Raw genomic sequence first — 22,830 nt, forward strand, 5'->3', positions numbered from 1 at the left:
GGAGGTACAGTCAAAAGGTCTACATCAGGGATGGGCAACTGGCAGTCACAATCTGGCCCTCAGGTAGTGAGGACAAAATGTCTGTAGCCCTCTCTATCATCAATGTTGCCCATCCCTGGTCTACATGAAGGTAGACAATAAAGTTCTTGAGACTATTTCTCCACCGTTACATATTCCATATGTACGAGGCAGCCCGGTCTCATGGCAGTTTGTGATATGGTCACGTTATTGAATCTATTAAGTCGTGGACAGGACACGTAAATGTTGTTTTTTTCGTGTGGCGATTACGAAAGCAATGTATTTCAATGGGAAGCATATTTCATGATCACAGAACGATGACGGTAGCGAGTAGTATTGATAAGGCGAAAGTACGCACAGGGAGGTTGGTCACCCCGACCAACCTCCCGGCGCGGACTTTTCGCCCCAGTGGATGGGTCAAACAACACACGACTTTCACCCCGGAGACCAGGGATCGCGTCCCGCGTGTTGCAGTTCCTTTCCTTGTTATTCTCTTCCTAACCTCAACCGTCCCGCTGTTTTCGGCATGTCCTGCGTGTGACGGTTCCCTTCCCCGTTTTTCTTTTCCTTACCACAACCGTCCCGTTGTCGTGGCGTTTCATTTCCCCGTTGTTGTGTGCCCCTGCGCCCGGGGATCGCGTCCCGCGAGTGGCGGCCCGTTCAGTTGTGGCCGCCGAGTGGCGTTTCGTTTTCCCGTTGTTGTGTGCCCCTGCGCCTGGGGATGCGCCCGGGGATTGCGTCCCACACGTGGCGGTCCGTCTTATTGTTGTGGCCGGCGTGTGGCGCCTCATTTGAGCAGGTTTGAAAATCGTGACTTGTATACGTACAAAATTCGGGGCGTGTACACGAAATACACAAATATACAGCACAATATACATTCAATCTGAGTTTTCTGTTGCACGACTAAAACAAGTTTTGAACGTACACATGTTCCACCAAAACAAGTTCCTTCCCGAGGCTATTTTGCAGCGGCTCCATGCGGAGCTTAGCCACGCCTAAGACGATTGTGATTGGTTTAAAGAAATGCCAATAAACCAGAGCAGGTTTTTCTCCCATCCCGGAATGCTGTGTGGACTAGCCAGATCCTCTTCCGCTCCGCAGCGTGTGGATGGTCTGACAAAGCGAGACTAGGTACGTGAGTACTTCTTTAAGACACATGGTTGTCTATAAAGCCCCTGTGCTAGCGTGGAATCACTGCTAATTTGATGGGAACTGTCTCTGAGCGGCCTACAGCTGGAGAGATAGCCTCTTCCGAGTGATTCACTGTAATTTGCCTAAATAAATGTGGAACTGGTTTTAGGACTGTGGCAAGAATTCTTCTCCACAGAGGACGTGAAAATTACGTGAAATTTAAAAGTGTGTGGTGAACAGCAGCGACTGAGGGACTGACAGAGCAGACAAAGCTGGAGTCAGCTGGAGAACATTGCTGGAACCTCCTCATCTCTGAATGTCTCTTCAAATTACAGTTATATGCAAATATATTCTACATTAGCATACAATGTTTTGGGTGAATGGAATACTGCCTTATTTCTGGTGTCCCCGAACATATGACACAAAATGGTTATATCGACCGAATCCTAGTATGTCACACATAAAATCGGTAGTTTTGTGATTTGTGTGAACAAAAGTAATCAGTATTAGCTGGTACACCCACACATCACAACGTCTTATATCTGAAAGAAATATGGACCTTTTACTAATCTATTGCTCTATTTCTATATCTATGCCAGAGATACCAGCAGTAAGTCAAACTACTGAAGGATAGGGAAAGATCAGTCATTGCAAAGAGATGATGTTAAGTTTACACAATGTCAGTGCTGAGATGGGACAAGAACCCAGGACGATGGTGTTAATTGTAAGTTTTTTTTTTCCAAGCCTTTCTTAATTTTAGCCTCCGTATACAGCAGGGCCGATTCTAGGATCAGAGCTTTAAGGGTGTCTGGCAAGTAATTTACTTAAAAGTTATTCTACTGTGCTAACTGTGCATTTTAACATCATTGTGGACCATCATGGTAGAGGAAAAACTGAATTGTGTAACTAGAAAGATGCCACCATTTCTGAGAAAACATCCTTTAATGCTGAGCCACAGGGCCATTACAAAGGTGATGCGGTATAACAAATGAAATTGGATATTTATCCATGGAAAAGCAGATATTTCCAAAATGCAGTATCAATAACTTAAAATTTGAGATTAATTCAATTTTGACTAATGGCTGACAAGCACTATTTGAATTGAGAATGGCTCAGAATGTTTGTTCAACGATGCTGGGGTATTCCCAGAGCACAACTCCTTAGCTTAGATATCGAGGCGTAGTCGGGGTGGGGAGGGGTTGCAGTTCGGTGGGCTGGGGATCTCATCGCTGCTTTTTGCAGATGATGTGGTCCTGATGGCATCATTGGCCTGCGACCTTCAGCACTCACTGGATCGGTTCGCAGCCGAGTGTGAAGCGGTTGGGATGAGGATCAGCACCTCTAAATCGGAGGCCATGGTTCTCAGCAGGAAACCGATGGAATGCCTTCTCCGGGTAGGGAATGAGTCCTTACCCCAAGTGAAGGAGTTCAAGTACCTTGGGGTTTTGTTCGCGAGTGAGGGGACAATGGAGCGGGAGATTGGTCGGAGAATCGGTGCAGCGGGTGCGGTATTACATTCCATCTATCGCACCGTTGTGACGAAAAGAGAGCTGAGCCAGAAGGCAAAGCTCTCGATCTACCGGTCAGTTTTTGTTCCTACCCTCACCTATGGTCATGAAGGCTGGGTCATGACCGAAAGAACGAGATCCAGGGTACAAGCGGCCGAAATGGGTTTCCTCAGGAGGGTGGCTGGCGTCTCCCTTAGAGATAGGGTGAGAAGCTCAGTCATCCGTGAGGAGCTCGGAGTAGAGCCGCTGCTCCTTTGCGTCGAAAGGAGCCATCTGGTAAGGATGCCCCCTGGGCGCCTCCCTAGGGAGGTGTTCCAGGCACGTCCAGCTGGGAGGAGGCCTCGGGGAAGACCCAGGACTAGGTGGAGGGATTATATCTCCAACCTGGCCTGGGAACGCCTCGGGATCCCCCAGTCGGAGCTGGTTAATGTTGCTCGGGAAAGGGAAGTTTGGGGTCCCCTGCTGGAGCTGCTCCCCCCGCGACCCGACACCGGATAAGCGGACGAAGATGGATGGATGGATGGATGGACAACTCCTTAGCTCACAGCTTCACAATAGATTAACACTGTTTTCTTTTTTTTGGCAATTATTTTTTAGGGGTGCTTTAGCAGCAGTGCTAAAATCACTCTTGCTGCAGTCTGCTTCTCGGTTAACATCTAGTGTAACTTCAATGCAATATTTCTGATCATTTAGGACAGGCCTGCTGTCACTTGTGGATGAAATATTGACTTTATGAAAGATGTGTCACCATATTGTGATGCATTTAATGATGCATGGTGCTAGTAAAGGCCTCAGTATAATTATATAATGTCCTTGTCTGAAACTCCCTTTACGGCAAATTACTAGGGGACTGCGTCCGACAATTTGTGTAACTTTCCAAAAGTATTCCGGTTTACAGAGTCTGAGAAAACAATCTCACCCCGAGATCCATTTAGTAGCTGTTTCTGCTGCTTTCAATCATACCACATGATCTTTATCGACAGATGGTGTTTGCCCACTCGTCACTGTAAAACCCTGTAGATGTTCATATTTCCAATATTGTGATATAACTACTGCAGTCTGTTCTCAAGAAGATTAAGTTATAGTTTATCCCCAATATACAATATTGTAAAGATATCCAAGTGCAAACTATTCAATCAAATGAAACTGCAGTGCTCTTGCTGAAGTTGTTGCTGGAGAATAGTTATGATTTTAACACCCCCATTCACACACACACACACACACACACACACACAAAATGTCTGGATGATGATATTTTCAAAAGTCACACAATTCAATTTGTTTTTCATTCTCTTAGTCACTCGTCTGATCACAGCATCCACTCCAGTCAACTGTTCCTCCTCTCACACCTTACAGGGGGTCTCTTTGTCATTTATATTTCTCATTCCACGCATCTTAAAATGCCACTTTGTTTTTATTTCTGTTCAAAGAAGCCCCATTTTCCAGATCTCTGTCGTATTTATCATTTCACCCTCCTCCCTCCCCTCCAAGCCATAACACATTTCAGCACATCATTTCCATCCGTCTCGCTGGTGTTGTTCCCATCACTGCTGAATTATGTCTCCCATCAAGGAAAGCAACCCGAGTCACAATACTTCACACAGACTGAAAAGTCAGTTGGCTCTGCTTTTGCAGACGATGTCCTGGAGATGCCTGGAGGTGCAAAGCGGGACAACACACTGAAGAGTACATTAAGGGACATTACTGTCAAAGCAGATGTCCCTACACACTTAAAAACAAAAAAAACAGCGCTATACTGAAGAGCAGGGAGTTAAAAGTGTGTAAGAAGAAGTGAGATGGCAGAAAAGCTTCACTTTCAATACATTCCGAGTATTCATCTCACAAAAAGCACTAAAAGCCTTTATTGTAGCAGCTAATGACCTCCCATCAGGCACCACTAAAATTCCAGCTTTTTACAATATTGTATCCATCTCCTTTTTATATATTGATTCCCCAATCTCAAATAGCTAAAGCCCTCTTTCCCCTCTGTGCATCTGAGTAAAAGAGATTGCTCTGATTTTATGAGTTGGTACAGTCATCACTGTCCTTGAATGGTTTCAGCTCTGGGCAATGAATTTTCTTCTGTTTATTACATTATTCATTCTGTTTTACTTTTGTTGTAATTGTATGTTAAGAGTGTCAGTATCAGCCAACTTAAACTTAGAAACTAGAAACATTTTACAGTACCTTAATCCGTAGTCTGTCTCGCCTTGATGATTAGACTCTAAACTTTTATAGCTGATAGATACAAATGTCTGTTTGGGCTATACCAAAGTTACAGCAATAACTGCCCCATTCCTCTATCCCATAGTGGGGGTGAACAATACCAGACAATCTGGTTTTGACACATGGCCCCGAATCGCCAATACACCTACATTATTCATTTGGCACTTCTGTCCAAAGCAACATTCTTATAAGGTACAATCCAAGTCGCAGTAAATGAAGAAAAACCCTTCATGAATAAGTGCCTCAACGCTCTTCATCGCATAGACGAGCATTAGTGACTTGAACATAATGCAAGCAACGACGGAGCCAGTGGAGAGTAATGCCTTCCCTGTGAGTTAGGTAAACAAACAAAACAACTAATGGTAAAGTGTGTGGGCTGCATTCAGCTGCACCTCGTAAACTAATGGTGCATTCAGGTGCACCTTGTAATGGTGTTGCCTTACACATTAAATAATGATCCCAGTCACTTCCACACAGCGAGGCATACGGCGTATTAATTAAACACTGGTATCAAATTGGTACTTGTATTGGCCGCTTATTTCTCATTAATGTACACTCAGCACCCCATCTTGACAGAAAATAATTTTTGCAAATTTATTAAAAAAGAAAAACTGAAATATCACATGTTCATAAGTATGCAGACCCTTTGCTCAGTATTGAGTAGAAGCACCCTTTTGAGCTAGTACAGCCATGAGTCTTCTTGGGAATGATGAAACAAGTTTTTCACACCTGGATTTGGGGATCCTCTGCCATTCTTCCTTGCAGATCCTCTCCAGTTCCGTCAGGTTGGATGGTGAACGTTGGTGGACAGCCATTTTCAGGTCTCTCCAGAGATGCTCAGTTGGGTTTAGGTCAGGGCTCTGGCTGGGCCAGTCAAGAATGGTCACAGAGTTGTTCCGAAGCCACTCCTTTGTTATTTTAGCTGTGTGCTTAGAGTCATTGTCTTGTTGGAAGGTGAACAGTCGGCCCAGTCTGAGGTCCTGAGCACTCTGGATGAGGTTTTCTTCCAGGATATCTCTGTACTTGCCCGCATTCAGCTTTCCTTCTATTGCAACCAGTCGTCCTGTCCCTGCAGCTGAAAAACACCCCCACAGCATGATGCTGCCACCACCATGTTTCACTGCTGGGATTGTATTGGGCAGGTGATGAGCAGTGCCTGGTTTTCTCCACACATAGCGCTTAGAATAACACCAAAAAGTTCAATCTTGGTCTCATCAGACCAGAGAATCTTATTTCTCATAGTTTTTGAGTCCATGTGTTTTTTGGCAAACTCTATGCGGGCTTTCATATGTCTTGCACTGAGGAGAGGCTTCCGTCGGGCCACTCTGCCATAAAGCCCCGACTTGTGGAGGGCTGCAGTGATAGTTGACTTTGTGGAACTTTCTCCCATCTCCCTACTGCATCTCTGGCGCTCAGCCACAGTGGTCTTTGGGTTCTTCTTTACCTCTCTCACCAAGGCTCTTCTCCCACGATTTCTCACTTTGGCTGAACGGCCAGGTCTAGGAAGAGTTCTGGTCATCCCAAACTTCTTCCATTTAAGGATTATGGAGGCCACTGTGCTCTGAGGAACCTTGAGTGCTGCAGAAATTCTTTTGTAACCTTGGCCAGATCTGTGCCTTGCCACAATTTTGTCTCTGAGCTCCTTGGGCAGTTCCTTCGACCTCATGATTCTCATTTGCTCTGACATGCACTCTGAGCTGTAGGTCTTATATAGACAGGTGTGTGCCTTTCCTAATCAAGTCCAATCAGTTTAATTAAACATAGCAGGACTCCAATGAAGGAGTAGAACCATCTCAAGGAGGATCAGAAGAAATGGACAGCATGTGAGTTAAATATGAGTGTCACAGCAAAGGGTCTGAATACTTATGACCATGTGATATTTCAGTTTTTCTTTTTTAATTTTAGCAAATGGCTGCAATGAAACAAAGAGTGAAAAATTTGAAGGGGTCTGAATACTTTCCGTACCCACTATATATATATATATAAAATAAGCTAGGGTTGAAGGTGTCTGTTTTTACAGTATAGCTGACCTGGCAACAGCATTACATTATGTAATATTAAAATTTACATGACCAATCATGACTAAACCCCATCATTAATAACACACCAACTGAAAGCTACTGTGGACAACGACTTGTTGTTCAAATCGAGGTTGTTGCAGTGTTGTTGCAATGAACTGACTCGACTAGTGCCTCAAGCTAAATGACAGACCTCTGTTTAGGAGCTTCATGAATGCAGAGTCGGCTTACCTGTTATACAGACTTGATGGATACTATCCTCCGAATTCAATAGAAGTCAAGGCTACTCAAGGACTACTTGAGAGGTGTGGAAATATTATGATGTCTGTGAGGGCATCGAATCAATGCTTTTTTCCCAAGGACCAAGTCATTTTGATCGTGCATTAGACACGCAGCCACTGACGCAATCACAGAGAGTACTCGTATAATGCATCACCCCTAACACCTTGCACGGACAGCTCAAATGGTTGCAGCCATTCATTTAATCAACATACACACACAAACTCAGAACTGTATGCACATACATACACAGCTATGGGCATTTATGTGATGACAGCAGCAGTATAGAAGTGATAAGGTTGATTGAGAGCAGGTTGGTTTGTCCTCTGTGTCCTCTGAATGTATTGAAGTTCACCATCAGAAATGTTGGTCCTGCATTTCTGGTTTATTCACTGTATTTGTTTAAGTGATTGGTGGACGGACTATAGATACATAGGCAATGGATATCATTGGCAAATACTGTAAAAAGCCAAAGGTTTGTGGACACCCACACATAACACCCATTTGTGGATGTCCAAAACCATAGGCATTGCTTTTTGGTTCCAGGAATTCCACCAGATGTTGGAACCTGGCTGCAGTGATTTGCTTTCATTCAGACACAGAAGCATTAGTGAGGTCTATCACTGATTTTGGGTCATAAGGCGTGGCTTGAAGTCTACGTGTTGGTCCATGGTGTTTTTTGGCTTTCTGGTTTAGCCATGACTTTGTCATGTCAATTTGAACATGAACAGTTTTATGTTTTTGCTTCAGGAACATGCAAGCAGCTCCAGATAGATACACTCCTTAGGAACAAAAAAAAAAGTTTTATTCAGTCAATTGCTGACCCCAGGAATGCACCCCAACCCATTGTTAAAACAGTAACATGAAAATGTATCTTAATTGATTGTGGTGTATTAACTTGTGTGATTATAAATTTTGAGCAAGTTGGGGCTAAGTACAGGCCAGTAATGTTATTTCCCTACCAAACTGGCAAAACCATTTTTTTATGGACCAGCATGAATTTGTATTTATTTGTAGGGGTGTTGTTCTGTTGAAACAGGAAAGTTAACCCACGTTGAACACATTGGTGAGATCCCTGTCACAAGTTAATGACTGAGGCTCCAGTCCACGGTGTAGTTCCATACACTTCTTCTAAATCATAGAATAACACATCATTTTTAATAATCAAATAAAGTTACAATTTAGTTGTCCACTCCTTAGAGAGCTTGATCCCCTTTTGTTTCTCTCTGTCTTACCATCATCTACTGGGGGCATCTGTTAAATTTCTTTCATATGTTAATATCATTAAGTCAATATTCCTCACTAATAGAGATGCTCTCATCAAAGCCAGGTCGTGTCTGGATCACATTAACTACGGATTAGGAGGAATGGCAGATGAAAGGAATTGACCCATAGATAGAGATTTTGCTTGTAAGTTCAGATAACTTATACTGTCATATTTTGTGCAGAATTGTGTTCATTGTCTTTTGGTAATGTTGGAGGTAGAGATTGTGCACCTTAAAAAGTGTTTACTGTTGTAATTGCAATAGTTAAATAACTGGATTCTCTTAAGTGTGCTTTTCAAATGTTCTAATGAAGGATTTGTGTAATTGAGAAATGTTCTCTTTCACTTATGTTGTTATAATAATATATACAGTATATATATATATATATATATATATATATATATATATATATATTTAAAGGGATCAAACAAACGGTGGCAGTTGATTCAGCTATGGGCTGAACAGAAAACCTGCACTAAATTTGTGTGGGGTACCTCACAACACCACAAGACGGTTTTTCTTACATGTTTACATATTGTGTTGTCTTGTCTGTCTCTTACTCTTTTCACTCGATCCACAGATCTGATCTTGTAAACATCCCACACCATATATATATATATATATATATGTGTGTGTGTGCCAATAATATATACAATCAGATATATAAAAAATCGAACAAGAGCAGAGAGCAACAATAATATAAAATATTAAGAATAATATACAAATAAAATATAGAATAAATAGGCCTATTCTAAATAGTACAAATCCTTCATCACACAAATGTGAAGACACACTAAAGATAATCTAATTATTACTCTATAGCACTAAGAACAGAAAACACAAACTAAAACTAAAACCTGACCTTTCTGGCTTACCTTGATGCAAAATCATCAATGATGTCATCGTATGAAATCTGCTCCCCTATTGAGTGATTGATATGATGATCTCTCAGCAAGCTGGGCGCCTGTAGCTGCAGGGGGCGCCGATTTGCCAATTCCCCACACATTGAAATGATAGATAACAGAATACCGCTTTGCGGCGCACAGGATTTATTCTTAATTTTTTTAAGTTCTTGTGCCCCCCTCCATGAGTCATGAAAAAATGCCGCCCCGGGTGGCTGCCCGGTTCGCCCGTGTCAAAAAACGCCACTGCTTATATTACTGTGTTGCTATTAGTTAAATGTACAGAAACGTCACACCGGCTCCCCCAGTTGTTGTTTTTTATTTTGCATCGTCTCCCCCTTCTGTCCCTGCCCCAGGCCATTGCTCACTTCCCCCAGACCCATGCATTTCGGAGGAACTTTTCAGGCCTGCCACCAGATGAAGGAGATTGTATTTCCTGAGATGCTGTGTAGATCCCTGTGGGGAGGTTGGTCTTTTTCTGCTGGCCCCCTCCATCGTGGAGTCATTGGACAGAACAGATCCCCAGAGCAGATAGTGATTTTGTAGCATGGCAGCAGAATGAGCTAAGTCATCCGGTTGTAGGACAGAAATATATGTTCCTCCTCAAAGTCATCTGGTTGTAGGACTGAAATATATTTTCCTCCTTCAACTGGAATCTCCATGAAATGCATAAAGCATCACAACAAAACCAGTCCAGTGAATTATTTAGCTATAAGTGTAGCTGGAGAAGTCTTTTTTTTTTTTGCGAGATTGAATGTGTTGACAGTAAGAACCCTCTTTAAAAAAAAGTATTTCTCTTTCACTGACGTTTGAAACAGTAGCAGGTAACAATCCGTAGAAAAATTCCAAACTGAAAAGGTCAAAACGCGTGACAACTTTAAAACAGCGATTTACATCATCCTCATTGGAAGGGTGAATCGTGACCCTCTTTGTAAAACATGCTCTTGCTGTCTTAATCAACAGTGCCTTTACAAATATGTGGCATATAACACAGCATTTGTTGCAACGTCTTATTCTATCTTTATGTTGCAGGTATCTGCAGCAGCCCTTCCCATTCTTGTCAGTGAATGTCAAAAGAAACAGTGGCAAGAACAGTCAGTGTTGTAATCGAGACCACCTAAACCGAGACCAAGTCATCACCAAGACCAGAGTGCATCAAGACCGAGACAAGACTGAGACTTTGAGGGGTTGAGAATGAGATAAGACCAAGACTTTCAGAGGTTGAGACCAAGTCAAGACCAAGACCATGGCAGGGCGAAAAGCATCCATTAAATCAAGAAACTCCTGCGACAAGGAGTTTGAATGGCAGTAGACATGAATATTAAAATTTCCCACCAATAGGAAGCGATCATAATTTGTGGCAATATTGCCAATGAACTTGGTAAATTGCTGTACAAAATCCTTTGTGGAGTGTGGAGGGCGGTATACCACCCCTAGACAGACAGGGCCATTCCAGTCTAGGTGGAGCAGCTGAGTTTCAAAACTGGGAAAAGCCCTTTCAGGGACCAGCTGGCAGCGTGAGGAGAAAGAGTTATTTAAAATAGTTATAATCCCGCCCCCACATCCACTCGGACGAGGAGAGTTAAAAAATTTACAATTTGCTGGAACCAGTTCTGAAAAGGGAGTTAAATCACCGACCTTTATCCAGGATTCTGTGATGAACATAAAATCCAAGTTATGTGAGGAATAGAAATCGTTTAATATAAAGGTCTTATTCACCACAGAACGGGTGTTTATTAGTGCCATCTTGGGTGGAGGAATAGTCACGTGAGATGAAGGCGCTTTTCTGAATGAGCACATGTTTCCGTGATTAACTCCGTTCCGCCGGGAGCAGGGGCCAACAATACGGAGATCAGCCTGAGTGATAGGACTCAGGTGCTGGGGAAAAACAGGACGAAGACAGCGGTGAACTGCATCCCGCGGGAGCCAGGCAGCAGAGTAAAGGAAAAGCCAGCTTGTAGATAAGCCTTCAGTTTCGTGATGTAACCTCCGCGGGTTCCTGGCTTCCTCCTTCGCTTTCTCCGCGAGGTGTTTAGTGGCCACCGGCAGACATCGTGCAGAGAGATCGCTCGGGGAGGTTCACACGGCTTGCGGACAGGGCAGTCCACGTCCACGGTGTGAAAGTTCATGAATGGATCCACAACAGAGAATCCATCGTTCGTGAATGAATCCACAACAGAGACACGGATGTCTAGGAGAGCTTGACGGGCGTATACTAGCCGCGTGCAGCAGGTAAACGATACATAAAACAAGCAGAGAAGAAAGCACAAGAGCAACAGATGGCATGCCAAACACACAGGTGCCATACTTTTTTTGGGGGGGAAATTATGTTGTCTAACCTCTCACCTCCAGTCAGATAATAAATGAAAATCCACTGGGACTTGTCTGATTACATGTTGAAGCTTGTTTCTTTTACACATGGAAAAAATAAAAATGGTTTTAGCAGGAGTTAGCATTGGAGCTATATCTGACCAACAATCGTTGATCGTAGTCCTGTCATCATAGTCCTAACATGGCAGTACCCTGCCATCACCTTGATAGACTGGTGACTGGTGCCAGCTAAAGCTAAAATAATACTTTCTCCAACTGCATAGCCAAATGGGATTACGTGTTACAAATTCCATTCCATTGTCTGTGAGAGTCCGGCAGTCTTGTTTGTTACTTCAATGAAATATTTGTACAAATAATTCAATTATGCTAATGATTTAAACCATGACTATCAAATATATGTAAATACATTATTATTATAAACAAATACTTTCACAGAGAAGGTAAGTCTCTAGAGACTGATGTGCTTCAAAACATGTTGGTACTGAACAGACTATACTTTGGTGTTTATTTTCCAATGTGTGCATTGAGTTCTATTACATAGGCATTTCAATTTTCACACGTGGAAAAAAAAGGAAAGACAGCCACTTACTGTCAGACTAATAAAATGGCTTTCCCTCATGAGTAAAATGTACAACATATCATAAATTTCCATCTTCATTTGCCCACTTCAAGGCAACAGCATAAAGGCCTGATGGTAAAAGGGCTCGACAAGGAGCACGCAAATTGGATTCCCCTCTCCCGTCAATAGCGAGCCTTGACATTGTACAGGTCTGAAAATTAATTTCCAGTCAAGTGTGTGTGTGTGTGTGTGTGTGTGTGTGTGTGTGTGTGTGTGTGTGTGTGTGTGTGTGTGTGCATACATGAATGGTTTAAGAAAGGGGTTGTTAATACCAACATGTGTGTCATATGAAAAAGTATTTTAAAACGGTTATTCTGCTATTTCGATTGTACAGCAACCAGGGAGGAAGAGACAATCAATTTGACCTCTTATAATATCCGGCAAATCACTCGTAATTATGTGAAATGGGTAACATATATCACGGTAGTTTCATGTATTATATAGTTTATATTGCATATCTTATAAAAAAAAGGCTTGGGCAATAGAGCTTCTGTGAGGTTAATGCGTGCAGTTAAACTTTGAGACTCATCCTCATAATGGCTTCCAGTTAAGTTAATTAATGTTATATTCACATAATAATCATTTTGATTCATCTGACTACAATGCCACTTGATTGCACCATAACTTCATGTCAATAAATAATGAATGAATCTATAGAGTGCACCGATAAATCTTCAAATTTTTTCTGTATGAGAAAGCTGTATATGTGAATTAGCAATTTGTATAATTACCTTTAGACACGGACTGTCCAGATTTGCTCAACAGGCCGAGCCTCAACTTTGTGCCACGTAATACTGCAGGGGCCTATAGATATATCTTTTTAATACAAACAATTCACCATTCATTATTTGCTCTACAGTCAATTCTATGTAGAACACCACACATACTGGGCACCATTTCGGTCTTCCATCTGCTGTGCATGACTATAATTGGTGCTTGGTTAGTTCATTATTTTCTGTGGAAGCATTATGGTTATGGGAGTATTTTCCCCATCGTACATCTCAAAGTCTTTCAAAGTTTTGTGTAAAGGAATGGTTCAACATTTTGGAAAACATAATCATGAGTTTGACATGTTTTGAACAGAGCCAGGCTAGCTGTTACCAGTCTTTATGCTATGCTAGGCTAACCATGTCCTGACTCATCATCTACTACTAATCATCTACTCCTCTTACTCTCTGAAAGAAAGCATTCTCACAAACTGTTGAACTTGTTGTTTCAGAATGTAAATGTTCTTCAACAAAGAGCCTCTTGGATCATTTAACAATGCGGTTTAATAATAAGGTTTATCATTGGTGTCATAAGTTTTAATTCTCTCGACGTTTTTCAAAAATCATATATTTTTTACTATGAATAATATGATACCCGTGAGCCTAAGCGCTGCCGTTGCTATGGAGAAGATGTCAGTCAGAGTTGGAGCAAATTTAGAACACTTTATTGTTGCAATAGCAACAAAGCACATCTGACAAATTCATCCAAAATAGACCCAGATCCTAAAAGTGAGTTAATTTAAACTGCTGGATGTTTTATCCGTTTTTAGCTCAGTTCAATTACATGTTTCTCCCTGAAATACTCCAGTCACATCTCTAAACCTAAGCACATCCTAATGGTACTGTCCCTGATTTTGCTGTAGCATCCAATAAAGTTCCATTTGAATAGAATTGTTGTATTTGTCAAAACAACAAAATGAAAAGACAATTCTTTTTAACATAGCTTTCTGTCATATGCTTTTTACTAAACATATCCAATCTCTCTCTCTCTCTTTTTTTTTTTTTTCTCTCTCTATATATATATATATATATATATATATATATATATATATATATATATATATATATATATATATATATATATATGTTTAGTTTTTATTTTAGTTCCCATAGTGTAAAAAGTGAGATTACCATGTCTTTTTAAAATTATGAAGCAATTTAAGGTTATATGTAAATACTGTAAAAGTATCACAATGCTCAATCCACAGAGAAATGCACAAAACCCGTATTTAGAAGCTGTGTCTTTCAACGAGCCGTCAGGACTTCCATACCATTGTGATGTCACAACTATACTATATACAGGAAGATAGAGCCGCTACAGTGCTGTTACAGTATTTCCCCGACTGCAATGACAGTGCAGAGATGCCGAGAGCACAGATGCGGAAGACCTGGAAACGCTGACCAATCAGAGCAGACTGGGCTTTTTCAGCAGGGTGTCTTAAAGCGACAGGCGCTAGAAAAACGGAACATTTCAGACGGAGGGTGAATACAGGTATTCAGACAGACATTATAAGAAAAAGAATGTTTTTTTAACATTAAAGCATGTAAACATGTTCTAGTAGAAACTCAAAATACAAGTATCAAGCTTAAAATGAGCATAATATGGGACCTTTAAATTGTCATAATAATTTCCTATTTGCCTCTTGGTATACGAGGCACGCTTACATCACAGATGAATTGTGATGCCGCAGTGATAGTGAAGCACAGGCAAAGGTTGACTGTGTGATTCTTGTCTCGTTCTGTTTCTTTGTCTCTCTGTCTCATTCTGGAGGTATACGGCCGTCCCTAGATAACTCTGGATTTGTCAGCATTGTGCCAGGTTTTAATCTGCCATTCTGATCAGGCAGAGGGCAGAACAGCCATGGCCCACTGAGGTCCTGCCTGGAGTTTGTCAGACCTCTGGAGGACGCGATTAGAACAAGCTAATTAGGACAGACGAAGTTTCGGAAACAGTGGAGAAGTCCTCAGAAAGGAGGAGAGCAAGAGGGAGATAGAGTGTGTGTGTGTGTGTGTGTGTGTGTGTGTGTGTGTGTGTGTGTGTGTGTGTGTGTGTGAGATATCTCTCGAAATCATCTATAATGGAAAAGAGTGTGCAGTGTAGCAATGTAAAGGACTTCTTTTGTTATTTTAGTTTGTATTAACAATGAAAACACACTGAATAGGAATTCACTTTTTCTGTTCAATAATTCTCGAAACAGAGAAAATACCAAAGCACTCATAACGATGGTTCCATGTCCCGCTGCAGGCTCTTCTCATGAACCATTCGTACATGTAGCTATGGAATGCAATGCACTGTAATTTGCATGTATTCCACATATTTATTACCGTATGTACCTGAATGACTGCCGCTGTATAAGAAGAAAACACAGGGGCTTTCAAGTAGGGCAGCAATGTCCATGTCCCGGGAGAAGATAAGGGGAAAACACAAGACTGTAACCCAGGAAATGGGTGTTCGTGTCCCGGGAGTACTACCTAACCTAACCCTAACCAACAATCTTTTCTCTAAACTTAACTAGTTGTGTTGGTGCCTAAACTTAACAGCAACAGCCACTGAAATGACCGTCCCCTCACGGTGCCCTGTACCCGGTGCCCTGTACCCGGTGCCCTGTACCCGGTGCCCTGTACCCGGTGCCCTGTACCCGGTTCACAGTCACCTTTTCTCGGCTGTAAAGACCGCTAAACTTAACTGTCATGTGACCGGCCGGCGGCATCATTTGGTAGGATAGCAAACAAATCGTTGTGCGTACATTTCCTTCCGATATCATACGAACCCGTTCATGAGAATGCGTTGCCTACGGGGTCACTACCCCGGGGCGGGTGTGGCTAAGTGGTATATCGGTCGCCTGCCAATCGGAAGGTTGGTGGTTCGATCCCTGGCTCTGCAGTTCCATGCCGAAGTGTCCTTGGGCAAGACACTGAACCCTGAATTTCCCCCAATGCTGCGCCATCGGAGTGTAAATGTGTGTGAGTGTTTATCTGATGAGCAGGTGGCACCTTGTACGGCAGCCTCGGCCACCAGCGTATAAATGTGTGTGAATGGTGAATGGTTCCTGTACTATGTTAAAGCATATGTAAATTTACATTTACTTATCATTCACCTTCGTTCACCTCCTAACTGCTTTCGAAGTTAAGGTTGAACACAGAATTCTGTTGTAAAACTTCTCCTACATGTATATTTTTGTCCACAGTGATGAGTACAGTCTTGTGCTAACCTTACGAAATACTGGCCTAAGGACATAGGGGAAAAACCGAATTTTCCCCTAACTTTCTTTCTCCGTGGCTCTTACAATGATAGAAAAATAAAAGATCTACAGTATGCCAGCCTGCTGTATCCCCATTGTTTTCCTCTCTTGCCTGGATCCGGCGCACCGTTACATCAGCATCTTATGTAAGAGCCGCCATCAAACATGTGTGGGGGGGCGGGGTGGGGGGCAGCAGGAGAGCATCGGTAGATCTTAGCATCAGCAGCAGGAACACTAAATGAAACTGTCACCGGCTCTGTTTTTACCCACAAGCTCCTGCACTCTCACAGGCACGACAGGCGACCAATTAGGGTTAGACGAGCGAGGGGAAATATTGAAATAAATAAACTAAAAGATCATTTGTGGCCCAGGGCTTATGTCGCTTGCATGGTGAAAGATTAATGCTGCCCCTCTGAAAAACCAAAGGCTCTAAAGGGACAGGGGAAGTGGCTTTTTTTCTCTTCTGAAGCACTGGTAGAATAAGAAAAGGGCCCGGAGACGCCTCCAGGCCAGAGGAGCACTGAGGAGAGCGGCTCAGAGAGGAAGAAAAAGAGACTGAGAGAGGAAGAGGAAGGCAAACGTATTGCACTGACAGTGGCAAATAACTGCCTTAACTCTAAAACACACTGAAACAAAAGCCAGTGTTCAATAATGGTTGAGTCTTTCATATTAGCCGGGGGCGTGTTACCTTGCACGGCAGCTGGATTCTAGCGAGATCACGCGAGAATCGTGGTATTTCACACCTAATGCGTTTGTGACTAAACTACCAGCGGACCGAACCAATCTGCGTCCGATGAGGAGCTATTGGCCGCTATGGGCGTGGTTTAGGGGGTGTGTGTGGCCAACCCGTTCTCACTCCCAACTCGTTAAATACTGACGCTTGTTCAGTGTCTCTCAGCGTCAGATACAGACGCAGAAATCCCCCTTAGCGTCTGTATGGAACGCACCGGGCAGAGCAGCAGCTCACGTCGCTTTTTGACGCGATGGGTGTGAGAATGTGTTGCAATGGTGGACGTGATGGACAGATGGTTCATCCAATCATCTGCCAGGTATTTTTTTTTTAAAGTGCCTGCCCTTTTTCCAAACAGTTTCCAATGACGGCTCCTCAGATCATCAGGTTAAGGGGCGTGGCCGGCACAATAAAATAAAAGGCTGGTCATTTCGGGTAATTTCTTCAAATTATTTCTACACCTCTGTTCTTTCTCTCTCTGTTACAGTAAGCTACATTCCTGCAGATGTTTCACATTAAAAGCCTCCAAGGATAGGTGATTATGCACTTTTAGCTGTAGGAAGGTTTTTAATGTGATGCAGGACGTGTTTAGTTTCATTGATGGTAGCTTAGCAGATCGAAGAAATTGCCAAGTAGAAGCAAGTTAGTATGACTGTTGTACTGAAGGAATTACTAATGCGGAAATGCGCATTATCCTGAATTTATCAAAACAACAGGTAAACATGGAGGAAGGAAGTTTGCATTAACAGCACAGTCACTAATCTAGGCCTGTTTTAAATAATAGTCTGATCCTAAACACAGTCATTTCTGCTGTTAGCTGTGCCAGCATTTCTGACAGCCTTCTTTGCAAAAGAATGTGAAAATTCGACTGACTGGAGGCTCACCACTATCTCCACACTGGAAAGACTCAGGCTGGTTCTCACAATGAAACAGGAACACAAACGCACACAGAGACTGGTTCTCCCAGAGAAAGAAGTACACAAACGTACACACAGACTGGTTCTCCCAGAGAAAGAAGTACACAAACGTACACACAGACTGGTTCTCCCAGAGAAAGAAGTACCCAGACACCCACCTGAGTAGGCCCAGTAGGTCTCCTCGGCTGTGGCTCTCCGGAGTCGTGTCCCGCTGGCCGCGGCTCTGCGAAGGCCTTGGATAGGGGCTTGGGACTCGGCTTGGCTTCCTGTCAGCGCTGCGGGGGGAGGAGGAGACACGGACAAGCGGGTTAGCATAAACAGCAGCAGAGCAGCAGCAACAGTCTGCAGCCCTGCCCGGACGCCTACCGGGCAGGAAGACAGCCAACTGTGTCCTTATCTGCCTTCCCATGCAAGCTGCCTCATAATAACGCTCGCAATAGGCACAAAGGTCAGCAACACAAAATGGGGAACTTTACTATCCAGGAAAGTGTCTAGCTCACATACATTTCAGGACAACCATCATTTTTTACTAATTGAGTATCTGATTGATTGGAATAAATCATTTAAACATGTTAAAAGAAGAAAACCGACAAGGTCATACCGAAAATGAAATAAAAATATTACACAAACTACAAGCATAGAGAAACATCAATACTTGATATATATATATTTGGACATGTCTAAATAGTAGTGGCAAGAAGTATCCACTTATTTGATCCCACTTCTCCATAAGTCATTGCTAGTTAGTTAACAGCTTCCTCTGTCATACTTTTTTTATTAAACTCAAATTTTTAACCTTTACTTAATTATCTTAAAAAAAACAATTTATTTCTCATATATTCATATCAACTGTATAATGTCTAATTTTCTGACTCAAAAACATTATACTTATTGATGTATTTTGGTGTCAATTTAAAAAAATAATAATTAAAAATAAGTACATAAAATACAATGAAAACAGGGAAACTAAGATAAATACCAATCTAAATAAGTGAATGAAAAATAAACAATCATTAATAATCAAACCCCTTCATCCCTGCACCCTGTGAGAATCATTTCTTAATATTTCGTCAGAAAAACACCTACAGATATTAAAGAATACAGACAGAAAATCATCAGAAGGAAATAAACCGAGACATGTTAGCTTTGGTTGTTTTTCTTATGGTGGGTCTACATGTTAGTGTGACTGTAAAGAACAGGCCTGGGGTGTTTTGATACAGTATACTGTATCTTGTGCAATACTAATGAAAGATGACATGTACAGTGTCTACTTTACACATTTCTCCGAGTAGCTACATTAAGGCACATCCTCTGCAGTCATAAGATGAAACATAAGATAGTGTTTTTACATTATCTATCAATGCAAGCATTCACTTAGCGAGTGCGATGATTACATTTGGTTTTCTTGTGGTCTAAAGAATGATGCTGTGAATGATGATGTTGGTTTGAGGTAAGCTTGGATTACAAACGAGGCCCAAGATGACCTCTAGAGGCCCCAAAAGTCCCAGATTCACTACATGTCAATCACTTTTTCTAATTTGATTAATTGCCAATCTGTAAGGGATTCTGCACCATATACGTACTATATAAAAAAATGCGATACCAGCATTTATTTGTCTTAAAACCTAAATCTACAGCCTGTTTATCATATTCCTATTTTAAAAATCTACGGCCATACTGTCTGAGCTCACAGAGGAGATCATTTCACTTTCCATCATGCATTGTACATTTGTTGATAGAAAATCATACGGTGGGAAATTATGTTTGAAAACAAATGCTGGTTGGGGCAAAGTAACTATACCACACAACATCTCTCCTGTGACGGTAGTATGTTGGTTTTATTTTATTTCCCCCAAATTCGATGCACTTTACTTAAGGAATCACATTTTAACCCAGTGTAGAAATACTGCAAGTAAAAGTTCTGCAGTGAGAATGTTACCTGAGTAAAGTATTACCATTAAAGTTGCTTCAAGTACCAACAGTAACATTTCTCATTATGCAGAATGGCCCATTTCAGAATAAAATATGTATATTTTTTGTTAAATTATTGATGCATTAATGTGTTAGGGTTAGGGTTAACGTATCCATAACTTATGACTTATTTCCATAACTTGGAGGTATTTAATATTTAAAGGAAAACTCTGGTTTATTAAAACGTGGGTCAAAACCCACTAAAGTAATTGCTGAGATCTTGTTACAAAGCAACATTGCTGCAAATACGTCCAATAGATAAAGAAAACGAGCAGTCAGATGACATATCTTTACAGCCAACCATTAATAAAAGCATGATTTGTTGGACTATGACACTGCAGAAAATTTCACAACGCTAACGACTGCAACAATCACTGAGTTAGTCTATACATCAGCTTAAAGCGTTAGTGCGTAACTTCTTTATATTAATGAACGTCCGTTACATTCAAGCCATTGCCAAATGAGTCACTACACAGCTAATTAAGACTATCAACTCCACACAACTCTCTCTGTATTTCTCAGTATGGCTATGTTCAGAAGATTGTGTCATCCGGTGACTTTCCCACACAGATACTTGAGGTAAGATAATTGCCTCTTCTGAAAAGTCCATCATGTTTTTTGCGCGATCACAGAAGGTTTGTGTCATGTGGATGCGCTGACAGTGTTGTTATTACTTAAAATTCCTCACAGGGTATACAGAAACTACGCACTATAGATTTAAATCTCAACGATTACAATAAAATGATCTTAAAGGGGTGGCCGGTGTGTAAGAGTGTGTTCATGTGCTGTTGTGTTTCAGGGCCGAATCTTGCTTCAGCCATCTACAAATACATGGTGGTAGCATCTGGAAGAGGAAGTGATATTTGTGTGTGGTGTGTGTGTGTGATCGTGCGTGGTGCGTGCATGATCTGAGGCAAACTGAGAATGTCAATCATGTTGTAATGGAAACTCAAAGTCGCCAGCATTTTGCAAAGCATAGTGTAGGAGATGTAAAGGCTCAGGATGAACTAAGAGTTTCAATGACAGATACCTCTGACACCCCCCCCCCCCACCCCTTCTCCTCCCTCTTCTTGTTTTAATTCTTTGGGATGCAAGCGTGGCTCATGTCTGGGAATGCCAATGAGCGGCAGCTCCATGGCTTTTCTATGAATTACATTATTGATTCCCAATACGGCTCAGAACAGAAAATGTAATTATGCAAAGACCCCGCCCTTACCCCCTTCATCCTCGCCAAACACATCTTCTTTCCCTTCCCTTCTGTCTTTCTTGTCTTTCACTCAGTGGCTTTTCGTCAATTTGTCTTTCGCTCCTGCCTTCACTAACATGCCCCCCGCCCCTCACCTGACCTCTCCAAAGCCTGTGAGTGCATTGTCCTTCAATTTTGTGTTGAGGGCCACAGCTTTCCCCAATAGCTCTGCAGCTTTATCAGCACTACCAACAGTGTTTCTCCAATGATTTCTCCAACAAGGCCAGAACAATTTTTTTTTTTTTGACATAACAATGCCAAATATCCATTCCAGTGTTTCCCCTATATTCATTTTGAGTCGATGAACGAGGTAGTTTATTTCAAAGTTTCATTTCCAGGATTGCTTCTATGCCACCGGAAATTTCACCGGATGTCCCTCATTTTCGGCCGGATGTCTGTGACCTTCTGCTTTCTTTGTGTTGGGATTCTAAACTCTGGTGGATTTATGAGGACTATGGTTAACTGCTCCTCAGATCTCTGCAGGGTAAATCCAGACAGCTAGCTAGACTATCTGTCCAATCTGAGTTTTCTGTTGCACGACTAAAACAACTTTTGAACGTGCACGTTCCACCAAAACAAGTTCCTTCCCGAGGCTATTTTGCAGAGGCACCGCGGCTCCGTCCGGCGCTTAGCGCCGCCCAAGAAGATTAGGATTGGTTTTACAGAAATTCCGATATACCAGAGCACATTTTTCTCCCATCCCAAAATGCTGTGTGGACTAGCCAGACCCTCCTCCGCAGTGCTGTGGAGGAAGGTCTGGCAATGCGAGACTATGAACGAGGCAACTGTCTGTGGTTAGGTCACATGTCTGTAATAAAACCAGGACAGTTCTTTTATCTACACTGGTAATTCAGTTGAACAGGTAAAGTGTTGGTAGCCTAACAATTACAAACATGCTGACGGATTCTGTGTTTATAGCTGAGCTAGACAGAGAAAATTTGGTTAAAACTAGATTGGTGGTGCTGTTTTTCCATCACAAGTGATGTAGCATTTTTTGTGGAGTCAGCACTGCACCGGACTGTGTTTAAAAAAAAGCCATTTAAAGCTTTAGTGCGTAACTTTTTTATATTAATGAACGTCCGTTACATTCAATCCATTGCCAAATGAGTTGCTATAAAGCTAATTAAGACTATCAGCTCCACACAACTCTCTCTGTAGTTCTCAGTATGGCTATGTTCAGAAGAGTGTGTCGGCCGGCAACTTACGCGCACAGAAACTCGATTGAAGATAATTAGGGGAGAGTGGGATGATTTGTGCCGGGGGGGGAGTAGAGCCACCCCTTGTTTTTGGAAAACCATAGAATAAATTGGTCATGTGACCACATCATTTTGAAAAGCCATCCATTTTACTCATCCTCCAAAGAAGGGAGACACATGGCATGAGAAGTAAGCACATTTTAGCTCAAAAAACTGTTTTTTTCCTTTCAAAGTACAATTTCTGTGACTAAGGTTTTTTGATTGTAATGTCCGAACAATTATAGACAAGTTTGAAAACATTTCACACATGTTTTAGTGCTTTAGCAGGCTACACATTGAGTCTATAGAGTTAGCATGATGTTAGGTCTTAACTGCTGGATCTGCTGCTAGTTTCTCAAACTTGTGGGTCTGGGGTGATTTGTGCCAAAGGGCCTGGGTTAAGTTGTGCCAGTGATGAAGGAGTC

The 22,830-nt window shown here is 42.0% G+C and overlaps 1 protein-coding gene across 2 annotated transcripts in view; it reads right to left on the reverse strand.

Annotated features, from left to right (window-relative positions):
- The window catches only part of ptprga (protein tyrosine phosphatase receptor type Ga), a 538,553-nt gene that overhangs the window by 408,851 nt on the left and 106,872 nt on the right, over nt 1–22,830 (reverse strand). For both annotated transcript variants that reach the window (XM_039797848.1, XM_039797847.1), the window contains exon 2: nt 18,112–18,228. In XM_039797848.1, the coding sequence (XP_039653782.1) occupies nt 18,112–18,228 (117 nt within the window). The remainder of the gene's footprint in view (nt 1–18,111; nt 18,229–22,830) is intronic.

The sequence above is a fragment of the Perca fluviatilis genome, chromosome 4 (assembly GCF_010015445.1).
Source record: "Perca fluviatilis chromosome 4, GENO_Pfluv_1.0, whole genome shotgun sequence".
NCBI classification, from domain to species: domain Eukaryota; kingdom Metazoa; phylum Chordata; class Actinopteri; order Perciformes; family Percidae; genus Perca; species Perca fluviatilis.